Consider the following 21,284-nt stretch of genomic DNA (forward strand, 5'->3'; position numbering starts at 1 on the left):
ACCGCTGTTATCTAACTTCTGGATGGGCACTGACAGAGTTAAAGGAAATGGACAACTTGCTGCTGTTCAATAATGTATGGATGCCGGTCCGTATTTGAACAAGCGTTTGTGGAGGCAGGAAGTGGCTGTCAGTTCGCTGGTGCTGTCAGGTGAAGGAGAAAAGGTGGAAGGGACAGTCCCTCGCTGGTTCGCTGCTTTAGCAGAGAATGTGACAAAAGCACGGCCGTGGAAAGCCTGCTGTCTGGGATTGCTAACCTGTCATTGTGCATCGGGGGGCCTCTTTCTCACTGTCTCCTCTCAGGAAACATTCTCATTTACTCCAGAAAACAGAGATGATCCGTTTGTCCATTTCACACATACTAGCCTGTCACTTGGCTGGATGCATTATCACCGTCAGAGGGAGGTGCACTGAGGCTGCAGCAAAGGCTCATAGTTGTGTGTGTGTTTGTGTGAACAATGACCAAGACCAGTGTTTCCCAAAGGAGCACGTAGACTGGCACGCAGCAACATCACTTTGTTATAATTTGCGTTATTTTTGGCTCTATTTAAGTTACAGGACAAGTGAACAGCTGGAGTCCTGACTCAGGAAATTAATATCTATATCTACTCTTTGGCCATTATCTGGTGCCGTATTCAACTGTTTCTTATCGTCAAAATGTTGGTTCAGCTCTTGTTATCATATGTACAGAATCCTTCCAGAAAGTTTTTCCATCATCACCATCTTTTCAAAAACATCCAGCCTTCTGGTGACGTGTCCAAAGTATGAAGACCTCAGTCCATCCATGTTTCATCCATGTTTCCAGTGAGACTTCGCAAAATAAGAGTAAAAACGCCAGATGAATGGGAGCAGCAGTCAATTTTATACATACGTAAATAATCGAGACACTTTTACTAAAGCAGTAATGTAGCTGGCCACAGCGTGAAAGTTTACTTAAACAAACTCTATCGGGAACTAATGATTGGCATGTTTGAAAGAAAATGTTAACTTGCGGTTTTCTCAGATGTGAAGTGTCAGAGCTAATAAATATGCACTGCTGAAATTAAAACTTTCCACAGCCTCAGTTCAAGGTGCACAAGAGCCAGAAACCTCCTGTGGCAGAAATTTCTGGAATAAGGAGTAATCTGTATAGCGCATGACCCTCGGAGTGATGGAGCGCCGCCAACTTTGCTGTCTAATGTGACAATGACCTTGGTCTCACCTCTTTATTGGCTCATACGTTCCACTTCAGTTTCTCTTAATGAAAGCTGTGCAGTGCTGTGTCCTTCCATGTGAGACTCTTTGCAGGACACTTTCCACCCCATTCATAGGAGAGAGGCCGGACGCATCCCACAGCGCACCTGTTCTCGGAAATTATCAGAACATTCCAACAGCGGTCATCCTGAGGACTTTTCTCTGAAAATACCTTCCTAACACCACTTACTAGTGTACTGTTTACTGTTCACTATTACTAGCTTGTAGGTAAACTGAATGGATTCAGTGGGCTGATGGCACATTTCCTACGTTGAAGTGAGTTTCTGTGAGCCAGTAAACTCCGGAAACGCAGCACTGGCCCGCTGGATCCATTTAATTTACCTCTAAAGAAGTAATGATAAATGTGTGTAGTAAAAACCCACGTACACACACACAGTGACTGAAACTGCTTGTTGCAAGCAGAGTCGCAGCGAGCTGGAGCCTAACCTGGCAATACAGGGCGCAAGGCTGGAGGGGGAGGGGACACACCCAGGATGGGATGCCAGTCCATCGCAGAGCACCCCAGACCCACTAGAGCACAGGCACAGTCCAAACCCACTGTCCCACCGCGCCCCCCATCAACAAACTATAAGAACTAATTCAAACCAAAACCTTTTGTACTGTGGATTGGTGTGGTGTACTCTGGTTTCTTTTTCAGTCTTTGCAAAACAGAATCAAATCACTTACCACAGATACAGGTAATTCTGGAAAAGGTTAAGACCCCAAAACAATCTGTAGAACATAACTCAAATGCTTTTGTCTCTTGTAATCCTCTGAAAGGAAAAATTTGTTGCAATTAATTCACTATTTGTCATTTCCAAGACTCGTAGATCATAAAAATTAAATTTAAATGTGCCTGCCCAAATGCGCATATAACATTTCATATGGCGGCTCAAATGAGTACAGGCTAATGGATGATTTATTGTTAATAGCAGATTTATTTATAAAGCTTAATTTTTAAAGTAGTCAAGCTGATTAGATGTGGTGGTATGTCGAATGTAAGAATAAACAAGACACCTGTAAAAGTCACCTTGACAAAATTCTGTCACACAGTAAGATGTTTGTTTCCAAGTACAATATTAGTAGGATTCTGCATTCAGTAAACCTGCAGACAGCAAGGTAAGTCTAGCTGTCATAACACATGAAGTTGGTGGATTGATTTGTTGCAAGGAGACCAAAACATCCATAAGACCTTTATATGAGATCCTTTAATCGTGAGATAATCCAGCAGCAGCTGAGATGATATCAAAAGCTTTTTAAATGACACGACCATGTTTTATAGGGTCTTGCAGAAAATTCAACACACAGTGCTTCGAGTAGCCTACAGTGTTTCAAAAGAAGAAACTGTCACGCTCAACACTTGTCCTTTTTCTACTGGCTGGCAAACCCTGGTATTCCTGGAGCTAATTGTGGTCTTGGAGTACTGTTGTTGCACTGTGACATATGTGACACTGTGGTGCCCCGATGACTGAATATCCCACGGTGCATTGCTTCTTCTTTCTGTTCTGGCTCTGCACAGTACTGCAGTATCATTACAATCGTTCTCCAGGCACAGCATCACATCAGCATCACATAATTCCCTTTGCTGGAATTGTTGCTTTTTACAGAAATCACCCGAGTGCATGAAAGACACTTGAAAAAGGTTTTTCAGAAGGTTCTTCAAGTGTAGGTGCTGCAGTTTATAATAACTGATATTCTGTGCACTAATTCATATCGGAACATGAAGTCTGTCTTTTAGCAGTGTATACTGATGCACTAGAAGGAAGATTATTATCAGAATTTCCTGCCCAAAGGGACACAAAATGTATTAACTGATTTGCTTTTGTAAGTGCAATTACACTTTTTATCTCATTTTGAAATATTATGCATATTTACATTGCATATATGTTCTGCTATTAATTAAAGACATGTAGCTCAACACAACACCATGAATCAAATTGCATTAGGTCCTTGTTCCTGGAGCAGGGTGCCCAGGGATTTAAAAAAAAAAAAAAAAAACATGATTGGGGTAATTTTTAACCTGTCTCCCTATCATTGCAGAGAATATTAAAATCACTTGCTGATTAAAGCTAATTGAGGGTGTAAAATATCATAAAAGTCACAACAGAAAATCCTGTTAATATGTCAGTTTATAATTAAGATCCTTTGGGCTGCCTGCTCACATGAATGTAGCTGTTAAAGAGCTGTCTGTTTTTGACAAATAATGTGTGAGTGACACAGAGAGAGTGTGTTTCACTGATGTATGGATGAGTGACCCATTGTAAGTAGTGTATCTAGCAGTGTAAGTCACTGCGGTGAATAAGGTGTGTGGGCTGATAACACTACGTAGTATCCATTGGAAGTTGCTTTGGAGAAAAGTGTCTGCTAAGTGAATAAATAAATAGTGTTTTGTTTTTGAAACATGCAGACAATAACACCAGTGGAAGAACTCCAGTTGTTTCTGTGTTCCTGCACTGTGCCAAATTTTGAACAGTCATAAAAATAGAAGCGTAGACATCAGTAGGCCATTGCTGGGCGGAAGCACCGGAAACACTTCTGTGGCTCGACAAACAGCTCAGCATGAACAAGCACATGCCATGAAGCATGACCAGGGACATATGAAGGTCAAAATAGCAGCTGATGTGCATGCTGTTGGGACAGAATACTGATACTGTGCTTCTGGCGTTACTGTCAGAAGAGCAGTGCTCTTTACGACAAAGAGTTGAAAATGGAAAATATGTTGCAATAAATATTATTCTACGAGTGTATATCACGGAAAGCCTTATTACAGCGCGCTGAAAGCTATTTCATAGCCCATCAAAAAACGTTTCATTCAGAATAAACTCTGCTGGCGCGTGACAAAGAGCAGGTCTTGCCACGCAGCCGCTCCTGGTCCAGCTGAGCTGTTTTTAGCTCCCAGAGATGACAGCATAGCTTGGGGAGGATTGAAATCGGTGTGGAAAGCTGGACGACACCGGGCCGCTGGTGTCGGATCCCATCAGGAGGGCAGCAGGGCTGCAGGGAGACATGGAGACACCAAGCGGAATGTTGCTGCCGGCCTTTTTTACTGGGGCGACTCGGTCAGGGAGCACAATACACAGATATCCAGGTGACCTGCAGCCTGACGGCGCATTACGTCACTTTAACATTTGTCTTTTACATTTGTTTACCTGACACCTTCTCTCCAAAGCAACTGCGAGTGACAAACTACTTAACACTGATATACCTGGGGTAACTCTCACTGTATCAGTTCACGCTAAATACCTTGATCAAGGGACCTACAGCAGGAGTGCAATTCAAACCCTGTACCTTTTTGTGCAAGCTGGCAGCCCTAACCACCATGCCACCTACTGGCCAACACGGGTGATTAGTTGAGTGTTTTGAATGACTGTGTGGCACCCAGTCCTCCATTCAGCCTTGAGGTCACTACTGAAGGCTCCGCCCCCCCAGAGCCCGAGACATCAGGCCCACCTTAGTGAGGCCAAGTGATCACTAGGTATGTGTTACACATTCTTTATGGTGCTAACATCACGAGCCATAGTGTAACCCTTGCAGTGTTTCCCCTGGTAACACTGTGGTAACGTTTGCTGTTGATCGGAAGGACGCCGTGATGCAGTGATACGGTGATGCAGAACAAGTAGTGTCATCTTGATGTAGGGCAGCAAACCTGAAGGAGGCGCTCTCTTGGAAAAAAGGTGCATTGGTTCAGTGCCTTCCTCCAACCCACAGGCCACATCCTGGTTGTGGGCGGGGCTGAAAGTGACACCGCTACTCCTGATTAATTGATGGCCCCTGGGGGGGAGGGCGGCTCCAGGCTCTGTGGTGCGGCTGCCTAGGCAGCACATCGCCAGATGGAAGCTGACCCGCTGGGGGCCGAGGGCGGACAGTGGGAAGATGGCAGGGGGCCGGTCCTGGGCCCCGGCACACCTCGCCTTGCTGGCTGGGCTCCTGTGCCTCTGCATGTCTGCCGTGCTGCCCCAGGTGCCCGACCCCGAGGTAAGAACAAGCTCAGTGTCCCGCCAACGTATCTTCAGGTTACAAGCAGCCGGGTGCTCTACCTGTCTTAGGTGACACCTGCCAGGGGCAGCGTTGTTCTTCACTCTGAATTGTGTGCTTTTTTCTAGTCTGTTTCCACTGCATGGGGCTGATGCTGTATTTATCCTGTGAGGTGTATGTGTAAGACCCGTGTGATGTGCGAATGGCTGCCGGCTTCCCACCTCAACACGTGCAAACAGGTTACTGATCACCAGACTTCCCAGAGGTTGCGTAAGCAGGAAACTCTATATTTTAGGTTTGAACACAAGAAATAAAATGAATTCTGGAAGCGAATAGTCTTGTAAGGCTGTTTACTTAAGGTTTGCATTAATATAACTGCTCTTTTTTTGGGCAGTTTCGTTTACGATCAATAAAAAATCAGAATCAGAATCAGAACGAGCTTTATTGCCAGGTATGTTCGCACATACAAGGAATTTGTCTTGGTGACAGGAACTACCACAGCACAGACAGAATGACAGTGACAAGACAGGTGAGAAGATAGAGTATGTGAGCAAGGGATAAAAAAATATTTAAAAATATAAAGTACCCAATATACAAAAATAGTCACTAGATACAAATGCAAGGGAGTGTGAGTAAGAGATATGTGATAAATAGTTATAAATATAAATATAAATAGCATTATGTATTGCACGGTTTACTCTCTAGGGGAGAGATTTAGGTGTTCATGAGGTAGATGGCCTGAGGAAAGAAACTTTTCTTGTGCCTGGCTGTCCTGGAGGAATATGAATGATATATGAATAATGTGAGTTATGTTGCTGTAACTACTTTTAACAGGCAAATAACCACATTTACTAATGATCTGTCCAGCTAGTGGCTCTGTAAAGCTGTCAGTTTTCACATTTACATTTACATTTATTAATTTATCAAACGCTTTTCACTGAAGAAACTTACATCCTCGAGAACAATAGAAATAGTGCATTTTTGCAACACAAGGAGAGATTTGGATAGAGACACATGATTCCTGAGTACAGTCAATTTGTCACACACCACCATATAAACCAGAATACATGGCACCTGTAAGCACATACAGGGTTTTTTTAAATTTGTCAAATGGATAACATAGCACATTTCTATGTAGCACATAGGAGATCAGGGGAGAAGTGAGTCTGAAACAGGTAAGTTTTGATACCTTCATTAAATGCTGAGAGAGATTCAGCAGTTCTGAGTGAAAAGGAGGGGTCATTCTACCACATCGGAGTCAGAACCAAAAACCTTTGCGCTTTTGATTTTGGACCATGTGTGGGACCACCAAACAGGCAGAGGTGTGGCAGCATAGCAGTCTGGTTGGGGTACAACTGGTCACTTCTTGTAGGTATCAGGGAGCAGATTCGTTGATGGTTTTGTAGGTGAGAACAAGAGACAAGGAGAGAGATCCATGGGAATGCTTTGGGTTCATAAAAAGAGCGGTTACACTTTTGCTCTACAAGCTGGTGTATGAAAGCAATGAAATATTTAATTTTAGCCAGAATTCCACAATGTTCCATTTCTAGCTGGTATTGCCATTCTGCCCATGGTACCAAAAACTTAGAAAGTGTCTAAGTCATGTTGCTTCAGCTTGTGTTTCCTAAAATAAAAAAAAAAAGCACAGAATGATGAATTTTCAAGTGGCACTTTCTGTGGTTTGCTAGCTTCTGTTCCAGTTTGGTGCAGAATACTCTGTGGTGTCTATGTCTTCTCACAGAAATTTCCAGAGCAAGTGATAACATACAATCTTGTAATCTTGTTAAAATTAATTTTTCATTCAGTAATTAACTAGTTAGATTTTTTTTTGCAAATTATGTATTTTATAAAATACATTGCATCTACAAGAAAGAGTAAAATTTGTATTTGGATCATTTTTATGTTATACAGCACTTATTTATGCAGGAAAAATTTCAGAGAACAACTTTAAAGTTTAACTTTCTTCTTGCCAATGCCTGAAATCACAGTAAACATATTACAAAGTACAAATACCAAAACTGCAGCATATCTGTATAATATTTCCCTGACTTGATTCTTGTTGTCATGGAAAAACAATGGATTGTGTCTCTTTGTATCCTCCTGTTGTTCAATACAACTGAAAAGTCAATGTTAATTTGTTTTGGCTGACAGGAAATGCTTGGTGTTTGTTTCAGGTAAATGTGTTATGGAGATGTAAGCAAGCCCTGCATTATCAAATTAAGAATAAATATCAGACGTGGTGGGGAAGAAATCAGCACCATGGGTGAACATCCGGGTCATGTTCTCTTTTACTGTTTATTTGTATGTACATTTTACTAATCATATTAAGATTTTGACCTGTGACATCATTATATTCTTAGTGCACCTAAAGTGATGTTCTCATTAGCATTTCTTCCTAAGATGCTTTGGCCCCAATATGTCTGATCAGATACATTAGTAGATGAAATGTGTGGAAATTATAGTTCCTCCAGCTCTGTCAAGTGGAAATGGAGTTTTTGCTTGGTCGAGTCAGACATTATCAATGCAGTGTAATATCTGGTGGTATGTTCCTAATTAGAATCTCACAGCAGCAGTCTTTCATCTGTTTTTTCCTACTGGAATTCAACATGCATGATGGGGAAATAGTGGGAAAAAAACATAAAACGGTAAGTATGAGTATGGAATAACAGCTTTATCATCACTTCCCATACGCTGTCAAAAGTGCTGTAGCTGCTCAGCGATTCTGATGCCATGATTATGGGTAGGCAGCGAACACAAGTTACTCCTTGTTACTCCAAGTTACAAAATACTCCTAGTCCTACTACGCACTGACCTTCAGACTCTCGATGAGAGAACATCAAGTGTCTGAAGGTCTCATTCCTTTTGTCATCTAAAATGATTAGTTATTAAACCAAAGCTAAAATTATTATTAGATGACAAAAGAAAAGGGTCCCATCAAGAGCCTGAAGGTCAGTGTGTAGTAGGAGTATTTTGTTCACTTTTCGATGCTCTCATTCAGGCTTATCTGCACAGTCATTGCGGAAAACCTTTAATTATATTCCTCTCAACAGTCTATCTTCCTCAGGAAAGTAGTTGTGGAGAGTTTGATTAAAAATAATAATTCCCAAGATGTGTAACTGAGACTGTCTGAAGACCTGTGAATTGCTAGCAGATGCAAAACAAGAACATAGGTATGTTTAAGAAATTGATGAGGGTGGAAAAAAAATACCTACTTCCATTTTCTGAGAGCCATGAAAACAAAAGCTAATTATGTTGCTCATTAATTGAGAATTTGAGTTTTAAAAAGTTCAAGTCACCAAGGTCCTTCCCTGGAGATGGCCAAGTTGTTCATTGCGCTGAGTGGGCAAGAAGATTTTTTCACTCAGTAATGCTGATCTGAGACTTGCCCAGACTAAGAGGAAATGGGAAGTAAGTTAATTAAACTAGACTCCTCCAGAGATTTTATTTAATAAATGTCAAGATGTTTGCTATGTGATATTTTAAGTCCAAGGATCCAGACAGATGAGATATAGTTCTGAGGGCCAGCCCCAATTTTTGCTATCATTCTAGTCATGAAGATGCCACTATTTTTCATGCATAAGTCAGTCGCTTTCAAAAACCCATCCAGCCACCCACTTTCAACAACTGCGTATCCACTGCAGGTTTGCAGTGGTCTAGAGCCTATACTGGAAGCACAAGGTGTGAGGCAGAGTGCACACTAGGTAGCCACATAACAATCTCTCACACACACATTGTTCTATAAAAGAATAAGCCATCTGATTGTCCCCACACTGCATCTTTTAAAACCCAACAAGGTTTTCCAATTAAGATGCAAATGGGAAAACTAGGAAAATGGTGTTTCCATCAGATTAACTGCACAGTTTGGCAGGGAGGCTGTCTGGAGTCTTTCCACAACACAAATGCTAAGAAATTTGTACTTTCACGAAATTTCATGGATTAGATTGATCAGCAGAACAGATTCTTTTACTATTTCACCCTGTGTGAACACATTTTCCAAATGATCCCTTACTATGTTAGACTTTGCTTACGTTAAAAATTCTGGTAACAGTTATATTCTTCTGTGTGTATGTGTGAGTGATATTATTATATTACTGTGTATTCAAAAATTCATTATGTAAATTACTATAGATTATGTTAAAGAATTAAAGTTCACGTCTAATTAGAATTTTCTTTTTTTGTATCATTACTATAAATACTTCTCCATTTTTTCTCCATGGTCAATATGATAAAACTGTCCGGCATGGAAAAAAAATCAAAGCGCATTGCAAATTCTACTTTATACAAGGATAATTCAGCCTCTGTTCATGAGGCTGTTAAAAATAACCCCGAGCAGGTCAGCCAGAATAGATTGGAAGCGCATCTCTGAAGCCTGACCGATCGTCATTTATTTGATTCAGCGAGAGGGGATTTACTTCTTCCAGGTCCACCTTATCAAAGGAAACGCGTGTACAGTGGATCGGTGTTCTATATTCTGTCGCTTCACACCATATTTCACTGCTTTGAATCTGATCCAGTGCCAATCAACACGTTCACCTCACAGAAGTGACAACTAATGCAGCTGGCACATGACAGATGATTCTGGTGATAGAGTTCAGACCATCTTCTTTTGTAGTTGAAGCTTCTCTCCAGACATTGTTTCAAAGGTTTGAATGGCAGCTCAGTGGCCAGTGCCACCGCCTGACATCCATGAGATTGTAACTTCCAGCCAGGGCTCTGTGTGGAGTTTGCAAATTCCACTCTTCACTTTAATTCTCTTCTACACCCCACCACATGAATAGCAAACAAAACACAAAGTGGAGATGATGACCAGGCGTTCTCTCTGTGTCCCTCAGCTCTTCACCACAGCGCCTCCAAAAAAGCCAGATCCCATCACGTCAGAGACAGTTGTCTTCTGGGGTCTGAGACTGTGGCAGGTCATTGGGGTCTTTTCCATGTTTGGTCTAGCAGTAGGTGAGTAATCAAAAATTTTTAAAAAATGGGGGAAAACCAAAAATGCAAAAGCATGCATGCTCTCCCTACAGTCATACTCAAAGACACGTTTATTTGGGTCACGAGAATTTGACTTTACAAGGAGTTTTATTTAATACCCCTGCTTTGATGTATGAGGCATTTATTCGTATTTATGAGGACCAAATTTGTAGCATCTGAGCAATGCAAGATGACAGACACCATGTGGTCATGTTCTCAGATGTACATTAGTTTGTGCTGTATTGTTCTCAACGTCCTTTACCGCTTATTTGTTATCTCCTCCTGTTATAATCTCAGTAATCACAGCCCCATTTGCACTGTCCAAACCATGTCAACTTGTTTAGATACTCGGAATTCATTTGCATTGTTTTCATTGATTTGCTTTGTCTTTATTGTTCTTTTTTGTAATGAAAATAAACTGCCTTGTTATGTTCTAATATAACAACTACTGTTAGTACTATTGAAGTAATTATGTTCATTTTAATGGGATTTGGTAATGCTTTAGCATAAATGGGTGTGAGTTTTGGGGCTCAGGAATGCATACAAATATTTACCATTGAAATGAATGTTAATTACCACTTTGATGAGAAATTTTCATACAAAGGCATTTTCATGAACAAATTACCTTTGTAAGGTAGCCAAAGACAATATTTAATTAAACAACAATTTACAGCACAACAGCCATCAGAGCTTGGAGTTATTCTGCCAGCGGACAGCATTCAGTTTAAGTGAATTAGACCAGTAGAGTAAAATACTGTACATATAGAGACTTAAGTAGTGATCATGAACACTACATTATTTACAGGGAAATAAAAATGTATACCTTTTTACTGCTAACTCAGAAATGATGCTCATGACAAAAACTGCTGGTAAGACCCTCTAATTTGTCTTCCCAGTGATAACTCTGTGCTGCATCTTCAAGTGTCGGATTCCCAGGACCAAGAAAGAGATTGAGGCAAGGCATGCTCAGAGGCAGGCAGCCAAGAAGTACGCCAACACCCTGGAGACCGTACCCCCGCTGAACGAGCTCACCGAGATGCCCGGAGGTAAGGGTTTCCACCTGGAACATCTCACTCAAGTTCTCACACTTGCATTTGTAGTTTGGGTGTGTTGCTTCCTTCTCCAGCATACTGATTATATCGAATGTGTGTTCAACCAGCTCCAAGTTAGTGGGGTACAGGCATCTGGCGGTTGGCCGATAAGAGCACAAGTGTTTTCTAACTTGTACCGTTAATGAGGCAGTCCGGTCTCTGACAGATACTAAAAATGTTCTGGCAGTTCGGTCGCTTGCTCGTAGTTGTTGTACTTTAGAGACCCCGTGTTTCTTTCTGTTAATACAACATCCACAGCAACTGTTTAATTAGTTCTGTTTCTCAGCAAGACATTTAAGACAAACACTCTTTGGTGTAATTTTGCCCATTTTCCAGGTCAAATGCCGCATGACTATGGTTTGTCAGGTTCCAAAAGTTTTTTTTTTGTTCTCAGCATAACAAATGGAGTGAAGCTGACATGATAGGTGTAAAAAAGGATGTGTGGCACCCTGATTAGCTGCGGCTGGAAGTAAATTGTCAGCAGGCCCATCTCCATGTGTCACTTCCTACTTGGCTTTTTTTCTGTCATCCATAAAGCTGTAATTTTTCACCATAAATACCACTTTTCAGGTAGTCCAGGTGTACATCTCTGGATCTCAAGGGAAATTTCTTCCATTTTCAAAATGATACGATGAAGTTTAACTCTGACTTGAGAAATATTAATTTCATGGAAAAGATGTGAGTCATTCACTTCATAATGGCAGTAACAGCATCCGCTTTGAGTTTCAGCAACATAAACATAATTACTGTACTTTAATTAGTTTGTTTTTAATAATCCATTTTCTGTTTATTACAACCTTCTGGGATATTACACACGTTTTGTGTTAAAATGATCTGTGTCACTGTGTGAGAAGAGCGCTCTGTAAAAATAAATTGAATTGAATTGAATTGAATTTCTCTCATCCCATTTGAGGATCTTCTTCTACCTGGAATAAATGTATTTTTCTACAGCTGATGATGGACCTTCACATGTATATTGAGTTATCAATCCATAAATTCCTCCTTTGGCTTGCATGTGTAACATATAAACACACACACACACACATTTTCAGAACCGCTCATCCCTTATGGGGTCACGGGGAACCGGAGCCTACCCGGCAACACAGGGCGTAAGGCCAGAGGGGGAAGGGGACACACCCAGGACGGGACGCCAGTCCGCCGCAAGGCACCCCAAGCGGGACATGAACCCCAGACCCACCGGAGAGCAGGACTGCGGTCCAACCCACTGCGCCACCGCACCCTCCCAACATATAAACAATTATCCAAATTTATATGCATGTTTCATGTTTAGCAAAGCCTGGGGATCTTTTAAAAGCAACAGTTTTTCAGTTAGGTGTTTAATCCTCAAAGCTCAGGCTGTGTCGTTATTTAACTACAGAACTGAAATACTTTCAAATAATCCAAGCAAATGTGTTACTGCCCAGTCCTGATGGCAAGGGAATGTCCACACTATTAATATTTTGTTGAATCCAAACATCTCGTCATTTGTCAGACTGATCTTCCACAGAAAGAATGATTATGTTTAACAGGAATAAATCAACACCCCTGTTTCCCATAGTGACAACTGTAAGTACATTACTATAAACACACATTAGCTACATGGCACAGTAATGCGTAACTGCCAGTATAATTGTAAGAAATGGCCTGTGATGAAAAACCTGGTTGGGCGTTTGGGGAAACTGTCCTATTACTCTGCATAATAAATACAACATCGACTTAGGCTTTTGTATAATTTATATTCTATACTTATATGGAACTGATGCAGTACTTCATTCCCATTACTGTATAGTGGGAAATACATTTTCACTGTGAATGTGCAATTACACAGATCCAGGAACTCAACAGGGGTTCCAAGTTTTGAACTTACAAGTGCAAATTCTGCTGTTCCATGGTAGAGCAGAAAAAAATAAATCAGGATTTTGAAGCAAAAGCCATCAGTCATCACAAACGTAACACAGAGGACTACAGGGTGATACAATGCAACTTAATGCAGTACAGTCCAGGGTCACATTTTAGGGAAGCGTCATTCTTCCATCTATCCTGTGCTTTGTGCCTCAACCTGACCTATTGATGCCTTTCTTGGCCTCCATTTTGTCCTTTATTTTTCCACCTCTCTACTGTCCCCCAGCCCCCATGGACAGCCCCTGGATTAGGGCAGGCTTTCGACGGGAACCTTCTCCATGCTTGGGGAGAGGAAGACAAGCGGATTGCCTCCTGTAGGCACACTGGGGCAAGGCTTCCTTCTTCTCCTTTCCTCTTTCTCCTCTGTCCGAGCCTCCAGCTGTTTGCCACAGGACTTCAGAAGAGAGGGACAGGTCTCAGTTTCCATCTCAAGCTCAGGAGGTTGTGTGTGCCTCCTATGAAGCTCAAAAAGTTGGCAAACCTGATAGGAGAAAATAAACATTGCTTGTCTATTTGTGCATTGGACAGTTCCGAAAGAGCTGCAGAAATGAGTCAGTCAAGGCCCCCAGAACTTGTAACATGTAGGGTGCTGATTCATCTCCTGAACCTTGCTGCTTTAGTATCAAACAAGGTAAACTGTAGCAGGTTTTGGTAAGCAACAAAGGCGTAAAATAATAATACATGAAAAAGAGAAACCTAGGTGGAATGAAGAGACATTATTTTGTGCTTTAGAGCTAATAAAGAACAACAGAAACTTGTTTGTATTTCTCACAGTCTTCTTTGTCCCACCTGCAGTGTCCTTTTCCACCAATATGTCCCCTTTTATCTTCTTCCTCTAAGATTGTTTGTTTTCTCCTTCCAAATAAAAAAACACAAAAATACTCACATAAAGCAGTATTCACAAATATGACATGCAGCAGCAGACAAAAGTTTAAATACACTTGCTGGAAACTATTTTTTTCCTTTTTATTGCCAGCCTTCTATGTCCATGTCTATGTCATGAGTTTGAGTTTTCCTTCACTGTAATTCTTCTCCACATTGTCCTTGTACATCTATGATGTGTGATTTGGGTCTCTTATGTCTGAACTCTAGCTGTAGCTACAGTCTATGATGTATCTACAGTATCTATCTATCCCATCAAATTTTTTGGCCCTGGAATGTTTGGTTTCAAGAAGGTGTACTCAAACTTTTAACAGGTTCTCTGCAGATATTACTTTATTTATCAGTATCTTACACACACACACACACATTTTCAGAACCGCTTGTCCCATACGGGGTCACAGGGAACCGGAGCCTACCCGGTAACACAGGGCGTAAGGCCGAAGGGGGAGGGGGACACACCCAGGACGGGACGCCAGTCCGTCACAAGGCACCCCAAGCGGGACTTGAACCCCAGACCCACCGGAGAGCAGGACTGTGGGCCAACCCACTGCGCCACCGCGCCCCCTACCCAGTATCTTACAATGATGTGTAATTGGAACAGAATGGAAGTTATGAACAATGTGGAAAGCAGTGAGGGAAGGTAAGTTCATTTATTCAATTAGCTGATGCTTTCTCCAAAGCAACTTATAATGTTAATAGACATACAATTATTTAGCTATTTATACATGTGGATAATTATACTGAGGCAATTCAGGGTAAGTATGGCCCCTAAGGGCGATGTGGTGGCACAGCAAGTTTGGCCAGGGCCTGCTGTGTGGTGGGCCTGGGGTTCAAATTCTGCTTGGGGTGCCTTGCAGTGGGCTAGTGTCCATCCTGGGTGTCTCTCCCCCCCTTAGCCTTGTGCCCTGTGTTAGGCTCCGGTTCACTGCAACCTTGCTTGGGACAAGCAGTTTTGTGTGTGTGTGTGTGTGTGTGTGTGTGTGTGTATGTGTATGTGTGTGTGGGTGTTTTGCCCAAGGGTATTAAAACAGGAGGTGAGATTGAAACCAGCAACCTTCAGATCTCGAAGCAGTAGCTATAACCACTGTGCTATCAGGTCATCATTGGTAAAGTAGAAAGGCTCATAAATTCAGTTAGTGAACATACAAACTGACAGTTCCGGTCATGGGTTTGGTTTAATTTCAGTGCAGTGGGTGAAAGGGCTCTGAACAGACTCTAGCATTTGTAATACAGGACCTGTATCCAAGGGGCAGGTCAAGCACAATATTTTGTCTTTTTCTTCACATTCCTCTGAGAGGGTGGTGTCATAAAGGTGTGTGAAGATTACAATTACTGGGATACAATTCTTCCTCTTAGATCCAGTTGTGTGGCTGCAATTGGCCTCCATTTCTATTCCTAGCTGCAAGCAGTTGCCCCTGCAGGAGGGGAGGCTCTCCATGTGTTCCCATGAGTTTCTTCATTGAAAACCTCATGCAGTATCTGCTGAAAACCACATAGGAGCTTATTATTTACCTTTGCAATTTGTTTCATTTTTTTGTTACAAGCACATATGTTCAGATGGTGAGCTTTTTAAGGAAATATGCAGCACCTTCAGGGGTGTCAAGCAATGATGGAAGACTCCACCACGTATGTAGAATAGTAATGTGAGCTGGTGGCAATACTGCTGCGGCAGGGGTGGGGTTGAACTGAGGAGAGCTCCCCACTGCCCACCCCTGCCTTGCCTCAAGGGCATAATGAGGACCAGCTGCTGCCACTTCAGGAACTTTAAACAAGGACTTTAAAGGCCACTAGTCTGAGGACTCAGAAGAGGACTGGACTGTTTCAAGTGGACCTAGTGCTGGTGCACACTAGGTCATGGTTCAGTTACTTTGGTTTCATGTACAGGCTTGTGTTGCTTTACTCTGATTCACTGAAGAGTTTGGTTGTGGGTTGAGCTTGCTGTTGTCCCACCCATGTGACTGCATCTGGCTCTTAAATGGCCACCGTAAGGATACAGCAGGGTTCGTGTGGAAACCATTCACATGCATGAAGGATTGCATCTACAGCTGCTCATCTGAAGTGTTAGCCTCAAACACCCGCCTTTGTATCTGTAACCTCCGATCTCACAATTGTGTGGGTACCAAAACCAATGAGGGTTTGCTAATTTTTCAGGCATTACAGAGCACATATTTAAGCAATTTACAGTGGATTTCATGTCTGCTGCAACATGAAAATAGGCGCCAACAAAGCAATGACACAACTAACAGAAAGGAATGCTGCACTCTATAACTGGACATACCAGACCTTTGAGGGTCACTGTTGGACAAGACAGTGTAAATTGAAATACCAGTTTTGTTGGGTTTGGCCTGATGGCAGGATTTTAGGTCTGTGTTTTTTCCTAAATTTTCATATCCCTGTTCTGCTTTACCTGAAATTTATGGTGGCCTAGTTGCCCTTAAGATTAAATCCTTTCCATTGAAGCACATTAAAACATAACACATTAAGACAGTAAGGCACAGGCATTCTGTTAACCACCTATACTATTTCTTGTGACAGAGAAACTAGATTATATAATTATGTCTATAAAAGCAAAACTAGAAATTGCTAGTGGGGTGCGTTGGCCAGCAGGTGTGGCCTGTGCCTGCTCTCCGGTGGGTCTAGGTTTGAGTCCTGCTTGGGATGCCTTGTGATGGACTGGCGTCCCATCCTGGGAGTGTCCCCTCCCCCTTCAGCCTTGTGCCCTGTGTTGCTGGGTTAGGCTGCAGTTCGCCACGACCCCACTTGGGACAAGCAGCCTCAGCAAATGTGTGTGTGTGTGTAGAAATTGCTACATTAATTTCTGACAAATGAATGGATAAATATTAAGCCTAAATGGTTTTTATGAGCTGAATTGAAAATAGTCACCAAAATTAGCTGTTTTTTTAGTCAATCTACCTTCTGAAACATATTTCAGTACTATATAAATTCATTACTCACACAGTTTGAAGCTGCTTGTTCCCAGTGGGGTTGCAGTGAGCCAGAGCCTAACCCAGGATTACAGGGTACAAGGGCAGAGGGGGGAGGTGACACACCCAGGATGGGATACCAGTCCCTCACAACACACTCTAAGTGGGACTTGAACCCCAGACCCACTAGAGAGCAGGACCCAGCTAAACCCTTTGCACCACCACACCTCCTGAAATTCAGTACTCTATAGAGCTAACTCACAATACTCACTTTCTTTCTGAATCTGGGTGAAAGCTTTGCCAGATTGGCACCTGTTTAAAACTTTCAGAACACGTCTTACTTTGTCCTTTAATATTAAAAGAAAGTACTAAAAGAATAATAAAAGAATTTATTGCCCCGGTCAAGTCCCATCAGTACATCCCTCCTAAAGACAGCACAACAATCAATTCTGTTCTATTGATTAAAAATCAATAAATGCTTTGTGGTTATTGTGCACAAAGACAATAAAAAAACTCATTATTTGTTCAGTCGGCATTACTGATTTGTTTAAGACAGATTGTCTTGGGACTTTTTACCTGCAAATGTTGGAAAGGTGACTTTGAGAGTTTCCAGGTGTGTAAATAGACCCTCACAAAACTGTGGGATCCAAAGTAGTTTTGTCAGAAGAAAACTGGCAAAGTTTTCAGGATTTAATATCCATACCTTGAGTTACAACTTCTGAGAATATCTGACCTTTTTATATGAGTGTCACTCTTCATCTTTGGAGAAAAAAGTTCAAAGTGGTCAAGATGAACTACAAAGCCTCAGCAACACAGTAAAGAACATTGGTCTGTATCTCACTTGAATGATATCTCTGTTTTAAGGGAGAACTCTGAAAAGCCACCATACAACAGCACCTGTGCATATGTTCAAACACAACCACTTTGTACATCACTTTGAATATGCTGGGATTTGCTCCCTTTGTCAGAGGGACTGTGTTTCTCAGTACGAGGAAGAGCCTTGCTGGCACAGCTTGTTTCTGATGTCCAAATGTACATTTTGAATTCTTCAGGATGCAGGAAACTGGTGACCCTTAAAACCACAGCTGCTTCATGAAGTCATGGTCCAGCCATGGAAGAGTACCACTTATCCTTTTAGTCATTATGTTCCCACATTTGGTTGTTTCTTGATGGTTACAGTACAGCACAAATCTCATGGATCATGCCATGGGGTTTTTCTGTCATGTTTACCTCCAGTGGTAAAGGATTTTTGCGTGAGTATATCTTACTTAGTGGAACAACACAAACTTCTCTGTATTTCTCAGTCTTTTTTGTCCCACACTTCTCAGTATCATGAGTTTGTAATGAAAAAAATTAGATACATTCTCTGTATGGACAGCTATGGACATTAGAAGTACTGAAAATGTTAAACAGCACAAATCAAAACATTTCAGCAGGGAGAGGGTAATCAAGGAGTAGAACAACATATTACCTCTGAAGTTTTGAGAAAGAAAATATCACCCATCTACTGTCCTCTGCACTAACAAACAGTTAATCTGGAAATGGTTGAGAAGAAGTGAAACAAATTCTGGAGAGAACTTAATTTTACATGTAGCATCTGCTCAGCACAAAAGGTTAAAAAAAGTTGTATGACAGAATGTTGTAGGTAGTGTAACTGGAGGTCCAGCGTTCTATTTCCTGCTCCCACTGTAGTACCCCTGATCAAGGTACTTTCCCTTAATTTATATTGATATATAAATTGATAAACCATTTTAAGTGGCTTAGTATAGAATCTTAGCATTTGTAAGTTGCCTTCATCCAAGGTGTCATGAAAAATTTCTAACAAACTTCTGTGTAGATTGATGTGGATTAGAAGATCTGAGCAAGAGTCATGCAGAATTAATGGACAGGTAGTGATACAAAATGCAGTATTTGGAGCTTCCTGACACCTCAGGACACATGTTGGTACGCAGTTAAATTTAAGACTCCAGTAGCAGACTGTGACAGTAAAAGGCTCCATGCATAGTTACTTGGCTATGCAGCAAACCCCCATCGTAAGTCAGCTGAATAAGTTACTAAAAGCATCAAGCATTTGTCTGTGTGACATGCAAGTAAAAAAACAAAATAAGAAGCAGTGGAAATGTTTTTGTGACTCAACTATCTATAACATGGCTGTCCCAATTTTGCACTGGTGCCATCAGTTAGATGTAGATTCCAGAGAAGAGGGTTGAACATCTGCACAACAAACATTTTTATCGTGCTTGTATACATACAGGAGCAAAATTCTATTAAAAAGGTAAATACAAGTTTATTTTTCCTGAACCCTTACACTTTTCAGCATATAATTTTGAAGCACTGATCTTAATCAGTGGGGGGTGCAGTGGTGCAGTGGGTTGGACCAGGTCCTGCTCTCCAGTGGGTCTGGGGTTCGAGTCCCGCTTGGGGTGCCTTGCGACGGACTGGCGTCCCGTCCTGGGTGTGTCCCCTCCCCCTCCGGCCTTACACTCTGTGTTGCCGGGTTAGGCTCCGGCTCCCTGCAACCCCATATGGGACAAGCGGTTCTGAAAATGTGTGTGTGTGTGATCTTAATCATGAAATAAGAATTGTAAACTACAAGAAAAACTACATGCACTTATTCATGTAATGTGTACTAGTTTATACAGTAGTATAAGACAAACTGACTTGTATTGTTTTCTGAGATGTACGTTGCATTTGAGAAAAACATTTACTAAATGAACAAATGTAAATGTAACATGATGTCACTTCCATTAAGCCACACTGAAGCTTGCAATGAAGCTTGCAGTTGCTCAGTAAAGTCACACACAAAGACACATGTGCCCTAGGCAAACCATTTCATCTCAGCCTGAAGATTCTTAGCAGAGCCCTGTAGCATCTTTGAGTTTGCCCCAGGCTGGATGATCTGCCTCAAGATTTAGTATATAGCCAGCTGCCTTATTTGTTTCTTTGTCTTATGCCTTTGGTCAGCATTCTGTGTCACTGTGTGAGAAGAGCACTGTACAAAAATAAACTGAACTGAAATTGAATTGAATTTCCGAAGGCTTCAAAGTTGTATTAGTATGGGTACGTCTATGTACATTATGCTTGTCTTATTCAGACTGATGTCATCCTATAAATGTCATGGTTTTACAGCGTGGCACAGATTGCTGTACACACATTGAAGAAATTTTGCTTTTACTTTTTGTCCACTCAGCTGCAATGACTGAGGAGAAAGCCGAGGTGTCCACTGTCTCCGGAAAGGTGGATGGAGAAAAGGGAGAGAAGAAGGGTGCAAAGGATGCCAATAAGAAGGAGGGAAAAGGAGGCAAGGAGGGTAAAGGTGGCAAGGAGGGCACTGGCAAGGAGGGCACGGGCAAGGAGAAGGAGGGCTCCACCAAGAAGAAAAGGGACAAGGGTAGCGAGAAGAATGCTGACACTGGAGGGAAAGGCAAAAAGGCGGGTGAGAAAGGAGGAGCTGAAAAAGGAGGAGCCAGTACCAAGGGTGGGACCAAAGGAGGGGCCAAGAAACCACCAGCAAAAAAATAATCCACATTTAAGGGATGACACTGACAGAGGCCTAATTATGGTCTTTTAGGAATTCGCCACTTTCAGTGATGGTATTGCATCATGAGACCACAGTTACAGTCACAATGACTACTTTGTTATAAAAACAGTTTTTTTTTTTTAAACGTACTTTCTATTCCCTTTTAAATGATCACCTAACTTGAACTACTACAACATTTATGTAACCTTTGTTGTAAATGAATGTATATTTGGCACTTTCAGCACAGTAATGGACTTTTTGTTGTTGAACCATTTTTACGGCTTGAATTTAAAAATAATCAGGTCATTTTTAAAGAAGATGGATGATTCACTTTTATATCTGTTGTAATAATCATTTGGAGATTTAAGGTGCCTTCTGATGAATGCTATTGCCTCACTGCATGATAATATAGTATCAAACTGTTGATTGTCAGATAAAAGTTCGCTTCTTTTATTATGGCATTTTGCAAACTTTACAAAGTAGTTTTTTGACTAACAAAATTTGAAGAAACTAAAGTATTTTGAATGTAATTCATCCTGATGGGTAGTGTTATTACTCTTCAGGTGATTTTTAAATAATCTCTATTTCAAAGTCTGTATTTGTATGAGTTACAATGTAACAATAATGCAGCAATGATATTCATTACTTTCTGCAGATCTGCAATGCTGGCTGACTGACTAAAAAGGTTTTCTCTGAGTGGACTGAGTTCAAGTTCATTCTGAATGACTGGTTTCATTGAAATCTACTGCTTTACTTTTTTGGTTTTTGTGTAGGTTGAAAAATGAGTTTTT

General features: G+C 41.4%; 1 protein-coding gene across 1 annotated transcript; it reads left to right on the forward strand.

Moving 5' to 3' along the window:
- Window positions 1-5,104: 5,104 nt before the first annotated feature.
- On the forward strand, window positions 5,105-20,495 carry LOC108931677 (transmembrane inner ear expressed protein-like). Its single transcript, XM_018747638.1, has 4 exons — window positions 5,105-5,206; window positions 10,039-10,156; window positions 11,071-11,220; window positions 20,164-20,495. Exons 1-4 carry the CDS (start codon window positions 5,105-5,107, stop codon window positions 20,493-20,495), a joined length of 702 nt encoding a protein of 233 aa, XP_018603154.1.
- Window positions 20,496-21,284: the final 789 nt, after the last annotated feature.

Source organism: Scleropages formosus, chromosome 7 (genome assembly GCF_900964775.1).
Source record: "Scleropages formosus chromosome 7, fSclFor1.1, whole genome shotgun sequence".
Classification (NCBI taxonomy): Eukaryota; Metazoa; Chordata; class Actinopteri; order Osteoglossiformes; family Osteoglossidae; genus Scleropages; species Scleropages formosus.